The 11166-nt window shown below is 40.3% G+C and overlaps 1 protein-coding gene across 2 annotated transcripts in view; it reads right to left on the bottom strand.

The window, feature by feature from the left end:
- Positions 1–635: 635 nt before the first annotated feature.
- SDHAF3 (succinate dehydrogenase complex assembly factor 3) overlaps positions 636–11166 on the bottom strand; it is a 167414-nt gene continuing 156883 nt past the window's right edge. The window contains exon 3 of one of the 2 annotated variants that reach the window (XM_029588932.1): positions 636–2971. In XM_029588932.1, the coding sequence (XP_029444792.1) occupies positions 2768–2971 (204 nt within the window). In that variant the 3' untranslated portion in view covers positions 636–2767. The remainder of the gene's footprint in view (positions 2972–11166) is intronic. The other variant, XM_029588933.1, reaches the window with a different exon arrangement.

Below are 11166 nucleotides of genomic sequence, written 5' to 3'. Positions count from 1 at the left end.
ACATTAGTTTCTACTGTAAACTCTCCTAAGATAGGATGCCTTGACATCTTAGAACTAACTATATAGAAAAACCTAATACAGGAAGGTTCAGAAAGGAAAAAGGGCTGCTTATCTGACTTGTACAACAGATATGAATGAGCTCCGTCTCCAGCCCTCTGCAATCTGGAACATTCATATCCCAAGAAAGGCATATTGAAGTTGGGTACCTATAAAACACATTTACAACAAACTAATTCACCATTATGAGTTTGCACACAAGAGGCTTGAGTCTTTATTTTAAAATATATTTTTCTCTAAAGAAAAAAGAATTGTATTTCTATACATGTATGGGTAAATTTACAAAGTGGTGCACGTACATGGACGCACCAATTTCATAACATGCATGCGTCACCATATGCATGTTATAAAATTGGGTTCCTGCACGCACGTGTGCCCGATTTTATATTGGCGCACGCATGTGCATGCAGGTACCGACTTCCATTGGCAAAAGGGGGGAGCTTGTTATAAATGCACAGCGCCACGATCGGCCCTTTCCCTAGTTCCTTCCCAGTCCACTCCAATAAAGGAGCTGACTGGAAGGGAACTTCCGAAACCCCTACCTATCCTTCCTTTTCCCCTCTCCTCTCCTCCCCAACCCCTATACCCCTTCTACCTACCCTAAATTTTGTTTTACAACTTACCTGCTCCTCCGAGCAGAGGTAAGTTGAGCACGCCGGCCTGTGCTGTCCCTGCCGGCCCCCGCAATGCTCCTTTTCAAAAGCCAGGCACTTCCGGGCACAGCAGGCGACACGCACGTGGCCGAGCCGCTTGGAAAATGCGCTCGGCACACGCACAGCCCAGTCACACGCTTATCTCCCGGGATTTGCGCATGCCGGGCTTTTAAAATCAGCCCCATATTTAGTACAGCGTCAGCTCCTGTATAACTGATTCTCTGTTAGGCTGTGCTTTCATACACCAAGAGCCATGAAACCAGAATGCACAGTAGCAGAGTCTCACCTTGTGTGTGTGTGGAAGAAAAGGATAACTCTCTTAATCTTTCACCTTATCCCAACCAGTCTTTCTTAACATCTCACCCTATCCTACCAGTGTCTCTCTTTCCATGTCCCCCACCAGTCACTCGTAAGTCCTCATCTTGTCCCCACTAGTCTCTCTCAAACCCTCACCCCACCATATGTCTCTTGCGCTATAATGCTCCCGCCACATGTCTCCAAGTATAAAGTAAATTAAAGAGCCTGGGCTCTCCCACAGCAACTTCATCTTGTTCCTGCCACTGCCCCACTACTGCTTGAGCCACAATTAATCCATGCTGATCTCTTTTTTTTTCTTCCCACTCCCACGCCGTCTTTTCTTCATGACAATGGTCCATTGCGGTTTTTACATGAAAAGCCTAGCCAGTGTTTAAACATATGGGAAGAAACTAAATTTATTTTTTTGTGGTGCTGTAGTTTACCAGTTAAAGAAGAGGGTGTGAATCTGGCTCCTTTACCCCCAAGTGTAAAGACATAAAATTATCAAAATTTCTTCCACAGGAAGTTCTCTGAGTTGGACTCTGGCAGCCTTGAACAGGCACAAATATATTAAGGACTGAGGGTTGCTGAAGGTGAATAAATGAGACAAGTATTTGGTGAATAAATAATTGTAGGTATGTCTGTTTATTGGCACGGAAGGCTTCAATTGCACATTTATGGCGCTTCCTCTTTACGCATTTTCTTCTTTTATTAAATTTTTGCTCCAGTACTGGTTTTCATAATAGTTGCTATTCTGGGTTTTTCAGACCACACACCCCTCCAGAGGCCAATAGAAATTTGATGAATTGAGCCTGTCATGAATGGCATAATTCTGGTCATGCATAGCTACAACTTGGTTGAACTGTTGCTAAGAAAATAGTTTTTAGATATTTTTTCTGAAAAGATAAAAAAAGAAGATCACATGCCCTGGTCCTATCCATCTGTGACACCATGGTACAGTACTCCAGGGCAGGACGTGTGGGGCTGCTGAGCCTGGAAAGACCGTGAAGGCATCTGGGGCTATGAAGCCATTGCTTGGATACAGGCATCCACACAAGCTGACTAAGAAAGCTAAAGGGTGCTGTGGAAGGACGTCAGTGCCAGCAACTGGGATCCTGGAACAGGCAAGTTGGCCACACAAGTCGAGTGGGCCAGGGACAGATAGGAACACAGATGGGATTCTGGACCTGTGAGGCAGACGCAGGACTCCACAAGAGCCACCTGAGAAACTAGAGGGTGCTATTAGTGTCAGCAGCTGGGGTCCTAGGTTGCATGCATCTCTATTCAAGCTAAAAGATGCTGTGGCGGGGAATAAGAGATAGTGTTATCCAGAGCTCTGGAGCCTGTGGTTGGCTACAGTGTGATAGACAGACCAGGAAGAGGAAGGCTAGTAGAGGAAAGAACACCAGCCTAATCTTCACACCCTCTGGGTGTATAGGCTTTCCAACTTGTTTGGTAGATAGAGTCAATCTTTAGCCTTTGTATAATAAAACATCAGAGGTATATTCCAATGGCAAGATAAAAGCACTATTTGTTATAATGCAAGCCTCTAAAATGTGACTGATTTCTGTGGAAATCTTTCAAAAACTGACAGCGATTCTGTTTACAGCAACAGACATTTCTATGGATTCCTAAAGATTGCCCTCAGAAAGCTGCCACTTTTTAGCAGTCTAATATATGCCTTAAACTTTGTCACAGTAGTGATAATCACAGTTAGCATTACAATTCGTCTAAATGCACACTTTGTACAAACACACTTTCTAATTCTTCTCTGCTGGATCTTCAGCAATATTAAACTGACTATTAGGTTTTGTGGCTTCTTGCATCAGTTCATGTAATTGTCCAATCTGTTCTTCTCGGAAGTCATTAAGTTTTTCCTTTGTTAGGGGAATTCCATAGTATGTCTTTTGTGTTGGATTTTGGATGCTTTCACTGGTTTGATGTAGGAGCACTGCTGCATATGCCTTTAAAGGAAAAGAAGACAGATGGTGGTCAGTAGGCAGCAGTAAATTTAGCAGTGACTGTATTAATAATTATTTTTCTTAAACTACCAGCATCTATGCAGTTGATCCAAATTAAGAGTTACATAAAATCTTTATGTTTTGTAAATTTATTTTCAGTTTTTTTATTCTTATGTCTTAAAGGATAACTACCTTCTGTTCAGGTCAATAACTGTGAAATCAATTATTTCCCACTATCTAGATATTATTGAAGTCATCTGATATGGCTGCAGACAATCTAATACTCATGTCATTTTTTACATATGTCTCGCTTCAATATAAAAGTTCACTGAAATGGAAGAATTTTTCTTTTGCTATGCTTCTGAAATTCTTTAGTGAATATAAGACTAATAACAAAGGGATAGACTAAAGTTCTCCATTTTATTGCAAAAATAGAAAGGCAGTGATAGTGATTTCCCACACTGCTCCATCAATGTGCTTCAACTCCCTTCAGAAGAAACGAGGCTATCCATTAGTGCCTAATGTGAAGGCAGATTTATTCTTGGGGATACCTATCCATTGGGAACTGGACTAAGACATCAGACACACCTCACACAAGCCACCAAAAATCAGATAGGAATTACATTCAGTTACTACCGTAGTACCAACTTGAACAAGCTACATAAAAGTGAAAGGCTCTGTATCTCTACAATAGTCCACTGAGCTATTGTAAAATCTGCCTGGCAACAGAGACAGAGGGCCAGGCTGGGTACCCTGTGTGAACTTGATCGTGTCCAACAGGTGGAAACTTGTGTGTGGGTGATGGAGATAAGACAGTTTAGTCGAAAGAGGACCTGTGTGAGCTTGATAACAAGAAGACTGCAGCAGCATGAGCAATGATGTGTTACCACGGGTAAACCTTATCAATACAGAACAGGCCTGTACATGATACTAAGAAAAGGAACTATGCTGGTAGTAGGGGAGGAGTAGGATAACTGGAAATTAACAGTTACTGGAAAGTTACAAGAAATCTAATGACACATGACGAAAGGGCTTAAAATGGTCAGAGAGCACAAAGCCTATAGCATGAAAAAATGTATATAATAAGTTTAAATGTGACAAGCATTCAGAGAATGAGGTAAAAATCAGGCTTACTCTAACCTTCTGAGAAGCCTGGCCACATTCCCAATACTTTGTCTGAACAAGGCATATCAATAAAGCTTAAGTCTATTGCTTACCTTGTGTCCTGAGTATTGGTTACTAAGAGGCAAAACACACACTATCCTCTTAGTATTATCATTTATTATTAGGTTGCCAGGGTGCTGAAGAAGGTGGAAACAACTCCTGCCTGACCCTGATAGCTCAGAAATTACGATGGAGTACTGAATAATCTGTGAAGAGCTTCCATTATAGTGCCATACCATGACGGTACAAGCTCAGCATTTTAATTACTTTATACTAAAGACCATAGAAAGATGAATGTTTGGGCATCCATATAAAGGTAGTTAACCACCCCAAAATTTAGACAATTATTACTTTGACAATGATATAGTGCCCTAAAACATGGTGCTTTATGACAAATTACATGCAAATAAAATGAGGCCCGGCCCCAGAGGTTGTACAATCAGTGACAGTAACTTTCAAAGGGGCATGCAGGTGCACATGGTGAGCACTGGGAAGCAGATTTTTTTTTTTTAAACATACACACACTTACACATGTATGTTATAAGAGAGCCTGGGCGCACATATGCAGGTGCCCTATTGCACAACAGGGGTACACAGCCAGGTATGACCGGCGCAAATGGGGGGAATTTTACAATCGGCGCATATCCAATCCATGAACAGTTTACCAATTCCTGAACCAGTTCGCCCAGTGTAGCGCTAGGTCCTCCAAACCCCCCTGGTTTAATAGCTCATACTCCCCCCCAGTTATGCCAGACCCTTAAAACCCCTCAGGGATGGCTGGGTTTTTGTTTTTTTTTATTTAACACCTCCTTCATAGCAGAAGTAAAGTCACGTGGCACCAGACCTGGAAGTGGGCCCAGATAGGTAAGTATTTGCGTGCACATCTCATAGCCCTGCCCTAGAGGACCCATGCCCAAATCACACCCACACCATAATCCCTTCCTGAATCGGAGTGAGATATTTGAACCTCGGGAGATGCGTGTGCATGTGGGCGCCTTTTAAGATTAGATGGACATGCGCATGTCCTACATGCACGCGCATCTCCTAATTTTGGCGCATGCTGGGCTTTTAAAATTCACCTTTAAGTAGATACCTACAGTAATGAAAAATAAAGTGACTTGCCTAAGTCACAACAAACATCGGTGGCAGAGGCAGGATTCTCAGTCCATTATTACTGCTACTTATCATTCCTATAGTGCTACTGGAAGCAGGCTGTATCATACAGATACATATAGTTCACATGTTTATATATTATCATTACTGAGGGAAGAGACGGTGTCAGAAAAATAGGTGTAAGGATTTTAATCCACTGTCTCTTGCCCTCAAAGGGCTTCAAACAGTATCAGTATTTAAACACCAAAGATTCAGATCATGTACCACGACTCCATATCACGTTATAAAAAAAAAAAGCTTTATTCATAAACCTATCAAAATGTACCAAAGGTCAATATATCTGACAAGTAACTATCAAAAAAGTCTTTTCAAATATACACAACTCCAAATGGCTGCCGAGCAATACTTAGCTTGATAGATTCATCGACAATTTTTATGCTGAAACATGGGCCATGCTGAGTCGGTGACTCTATCGAGCTAAGTATTGCTCGGCAGCCATTTGGAGTTGTGTATATTTGAAAAGACTTTTTTGATAGTTACTTGTCAGATATATTGACCTTTGGTACATTTTGATAGGTTTATGAATAAAGCTTTTTTTTTTATAACGTGATATGGAGTCGTGGTACATGATCTGAATCTTTGGTGTTTAAATACTGATACGGTTTGAAGCCCTTTGCGGGCAAGAGACAGTGGATTAAAATCCTTACACCTATTTCTCTGACACCGCCTCTTCCCTCAGTAATGATAATATATAAACATGTGAACTGATTAAGGTTGTTTTTATATATATATATAATTCTTGTGACTATTCAGTCCCTACATCTCTTTACTTTTTGGATTCTGATGTTCATCTGGGGAGGTGTTTGCTCTTTTGCATTTATTATATGATTGGAAGAGGCAGAGCTTAAGATTTAAAAGCAACCCTAAAAACTTGGTTTCTAGGTGGGACTTGAACAAGGTCAGAGAAGGAGCATGGCACCAACTCAGGAAGGTTACACCAGGCATTCAACGAGCAAAGTGGAGAGTGCAGCCTTGGAAATGGTCAATGGATGACAGATAAGAACAGCATATTATTCCTACCAATAGGTCATCTACTCAATAAAATCAATTAATTAAATGTTTTAAAAGAGAAAGATACAATATGATGGTAAATAATGACCACGTGTAAAAAAAATAATAATATATATATATATATATAAATTTCTTGTGAATAATACACATAAAAGCATAACACTTTGCTTCACAGATCACAAACTTCAATATGCAAAGCTCTATTTTAGGGTATCTAGTATGTTAACTGAAAAAAGTGCAGGATCTGACATATCTGAATTTTAATAAGGCAATTTTTTTTTTTTTAAACCAAAAACTCTCTCACACAAATACTTATACACGGACAAGTGGCTCATTTGGTAATGTAATTAGCCTTTAATTGTTTTCTATTTGTATGACTATGCACAAATCAAATCCAACACAGTTTCTTGGAAACATGCCATCGAACTAAAGTTGTAGAAGCACTTAAACTTTGTAAATCACAGGCTTTTCATACTGGCAGATTCTTTTATCTTTTTCTAGTTGCAAATTCCTGCACAAGACAAGGGAAGTAATACCTCACAGTTTCTTTCCATTTTGCTCAGTGCACATGTAGGGTTTTTTCCTGCAACTAAATAAAATGAAAAAAAAAAAAAATCACACAAAATGTAAGCACTTGCCATTATTCAAGCAATCCCAGGAGAATAGACTCAAAGATAAGAGCTCCTCCAGAAGAAAAACTAAAAAAGTATACGCTAAACAGAGGTAAAATTGTCACTAAATCCAGAAATCCTTTAGAGATCTTGAATATGTCCTTTATCGCAGTAACATTAAATACTTCATATTTTATTTAAAAAAAAAACCAAAAACGTGGGAAGTTAAACTACAAAAAAAAAAATTCAATTGCTTAGCATGCCATTATTTATACATCACAAATTTCAAGTCCATAATGGTATCAATTTATGCATTTTTATAAGAATTAGAGTACTTCAGAATCTGAACTATTTCTTAGACAAATGGAGGCTTGGGGTGACTCTGAAAGCTTTTCTTATTTTTATTTTCCTTTATGATTAAGGTTTCTATTCTGAGGCATTTGTTAATTATAAAAGTTAAATGTTTATTTTCCAGCTAATTGGAGTTCAGAGTTATCAGTGTTTTCGCAGTGTGGCACTAACGTTGGGTACCTTTTCAGCTGAACTTAATACATACATTTGTGCAGCTGAGGAGTTAGTAGCACAGAAAAAAGTGGATAACTAAAGCAGGCAAGGGGAGGGAGTGAGAAAGTAGTAGGGGAAGTGGTGTTTTTCCAATGGTTAGCCAATAAACCTCTATTTTAGGTTTTGCATCGGTGTGTTTATCTGTGAGAATCTAAAATCAGAAGCCCTATTTATGAAGCATTCAAAGAATCCTCTGATGCCTCTCAATACTGGTATCCAGAAGAAATGTGATTCTTTTATTTCTAGCTCATAATAATAATAAAAAAAAGTTCTCTTCACCTCTTTCAGGCCAATGCAATATTGGCGCGCGTTAAATGCTTCCTTAATATGTGCCGATATACCGCTCCAGGGCGCCCAGCGCAAAATGCAAATGGGCTGCCATAGTAAAGAGGCGACACTAGGGGAAATTGCACGCACTTTTAGCACGTCCTGTGCAGCGGACGCCCAGGAGAGGTGGCTGTCACGGCATTGCATTGGCCTGTTTGTATCTAAGGCACTGATGCAGCAAAAAAAAAAAAAAATAATAATAATAATTTTTGCAAAGATGTAAATAAAGGAACAAGTGAAAGATGGCTAACTTCCTCTATCTTTATTTTCACTGCAGGAACAGGCAAAAATTAATTTGAATCTTCTATACATTGTTCTCTTTATCTTTTTCTAACAATTTGTAGTGTAGTGTTTTAGCAATCATATTAGTTGTGGAGAAAACTGGAATTCTTGTAAGGTTGTGTTAACTTTTATTGGAGAGCAAAAGCGCCCCCACAATAATGCACAAGTAACCCAGTGGAGAGCCAAACAATTTTACTGAAATTTTTGAACACAAACTTAATGAAAAGTCATCAAAACTGTGGAACCTTGGCTAGATTTCAAGCCAAAGGAAATCACAATAGGATCATCATTTACCAGTCTTACAAAAAATAAATTATTCTTTTGAAAAACTTGTACAAGTAATGTCATACGTCAGTAAATGCACAAAGCTCAAAAACATCAAGCTATAATTCTTAACTCCGGTGCACCTTCCGCTGACAACAGGTCCCAACACCAATGTTTCAAACAACTGTCTCAGGAGACCTGTGGGAAGAGAACAAATGTCAGTGCCGTATTCAACCAATTATAAAAATTTATATTAATTCCTGCCACACCTCCAACCTTACTTAAAACAGAAAAAAAAAAGACATATTAGGGGCACATGATGAACTTTAAAAAAAATGCTGTACATCTTGTTGTGGAATTTCTCATCATAATTCAGCCAAGCCCGGCCATCATATTCCTTGTAGGCCTAGAGGATGATATCTGCCTAACTTAGCATGGGGCTGTTCTGAGACAGGTTATTTTGTCTGATAACCCTTATCAGGAATGCATGAGTTTAACCAATAATATTCATGGGGACTCTCTTGTCTGAGCTATGTACAGCATCCTCATTCATTACCTTCAACTGCACGCCTCTCCAACGCGTCCCTCCATGATCCTGAAAATGACAATATATGAAAGTTTCTTGATCTTCTTGTGGAGGGATCTAGGGGCACTTTCCCAAAGTTTAGATGAGATTGTCAGGGCTGGGGGTCCCCTAGACACTTCTCCAGCCATGGTTGAATGGCTGTGTGCTCTCATGAGGGCTCTGGTGTCTATTTGCAGAAGCCAGTACCCCCAAAGGAATTGTCCTGCTGCCAGCCATGAACTGCTTCTGCCAATGCGGTCTCTGCCTCGCTCGTCACGTATTTGGTCTGCGAGCCATTTAGTTCTCTCTGGATCCCATTAGTAGAACTCTCCTGGCAACTTCCTTGGTTGGTTTTGATGCCTCTCTCTTGGGTGTGCCTCAACTTCGATCCCTCATCGATGCACTCCCCTACAGCAAGCCAGCTGCTTCACCTTTATCCCTTGCCATTCCCTACGGGAGTCATTGTCAGAGCCATTTCATATATGACTCCCAAATGCAGACTGTAGCACGTAACTCCTGGTTTCAGGCCAACTTACCTCTTTTTGCTGTTGATGGCATTCCTCTAGGTCCCAACTGACTGCCTTGGCCATGTGCAGTGTCTCAGCTCCGTGTGGTGTCCTCTCCTACTGCCCTCGAGACAACTATCAAAACACTGTGTTGTGGGAGAGCATTGGTGTGCTGGGAGACTGCGTGCACAGAGTGAGGAGAAGGGCCAGTGGGGGAGCAAGTCAGACAGGAGGCCCCAATGTGCCACTGGAGCTCCACTTGGTCGGACCGCAGACAGGCCTCCACTCGCAGCATCCAGTTACAGCTGGGCTCTAGGCATGGGGCACGGGCTCATGTATTTTGCTCTGACCATTATTCTCAGACTCCATGGATGTTTTGTACCTGAATCCCAGGTGGACATACTTTCCCCATCTGAGAGTACTACTGACCAGTAACAAAGAAGAGTGGGAAGAGTGAATTTGATGACTATATCCACGATTGCACCAAGGGCCTGAAAGATTACATTTCCTACTGGATGAACCCTGGTGTCTCTAGGGGCTCTTGTGAAGCAGGTATGAGAAAAAGTGAGGTCCAGAACGTAGAAGAGCTGCCTGGGGAACTTTATGACCCCTAAATGTGATGCTTCCCTGAAAGGGGGGGGGGGGGGAGGCACACTCTTTTTACACAGTTTAATGGATACAGCCCTCCCCCTCCCCTGGATATAAACTGAGCAAACATATCACAAGCTTGGATTTTAAATTTCTGTGTAGAAGAATAAGTCACCTCAAATGTAAAAATTGACCAAAGGGTGAATTTGCTTTGAGGTGATGCGGATGAAAACTGTTCCAATCAATAGACTTATGATGAATAAAAATGGCAACATCTAAAAAAGCTATGGGCTGTAGATCAAACTTGTAAGTAAACTGCAAATGTGGATCACAGGTGTATAAAAAAAAAAAAAAAAAAAGTATACTTCCTCAAAATCACCAGCTCATAAAAGAGGACATCAAACAATACCCGGACAATAAATACTTCTGAAAAAACCCGAAATGAAGGTTTGCTATATCAGGGTACATTAAGGCACCTTTCACTTGCAAACAGAACTGATCTTGAAAAAGAAAAAAATTCTTAGTACAGTATGAGAGAGCACATAGAGTCAGTAGAATACGAAAATTAGACCTCTGTTCTAAAGTATCCCTTACAATATGTAAGGCAGGATGTTGTAGAATAATGGTATATCGGTTGTTACCAACACCAACCAAGGTGGCAATGCAGGCAGATCCTGTAACGTCTTCATGATGTGAGAAGAATTTCTGATACAGGATAGCAATGATGATACAAAAGGATTCAAAAATTTATCAACAAATAGAGAAATTGGTTCCAATAATGACCCCTATGGAGAGATAATAGTACAGTCTGGAGGATTAAACATGTCTTTAAGTATCTTTGGTAAATTGTAGATAACAGGCACAATAGGTGAGGATACAGCCAGAAAATTCTTCTCTTTTAATGTAAGTACATTATTTGCAAATCCCTCTTCAACCAGAGAATGAATGGCTAGCTAAATCTCTGCTATAGGGTCCCCAGGGAGGACTTGATAAAATGCAGAATCACTCAATTAAGATTGTATCTCCGCTATGTATTTAGCTTTATCCATTACCACTATAACCCTGCTTTTATCAGCATATATGACAACAATTTTTGACTCCTCACAGCTTCCCAATCTGATCTGGAAAAATTGGAATATTAAT

The sequence above is a fragment of the Rhinatrema bivittatum genome, chromosome 2 (genome assembly GCF_901001135.1).
Source record: "Rhinatrema bivittatum chromosome 2, aRhiBiv1.1, whole genome shotgun sequence".
Classification (NCBI taxonomy): Eukaryota; Metazoa; Chordata; class Amphibia; order Gymnophiona; family Rhinatrematidae; genus Rhinatrema; species Rhinatrema bivittatum.
This window is presented reverse-complemented; position numbering and strand designations above follow the sequence as displayed.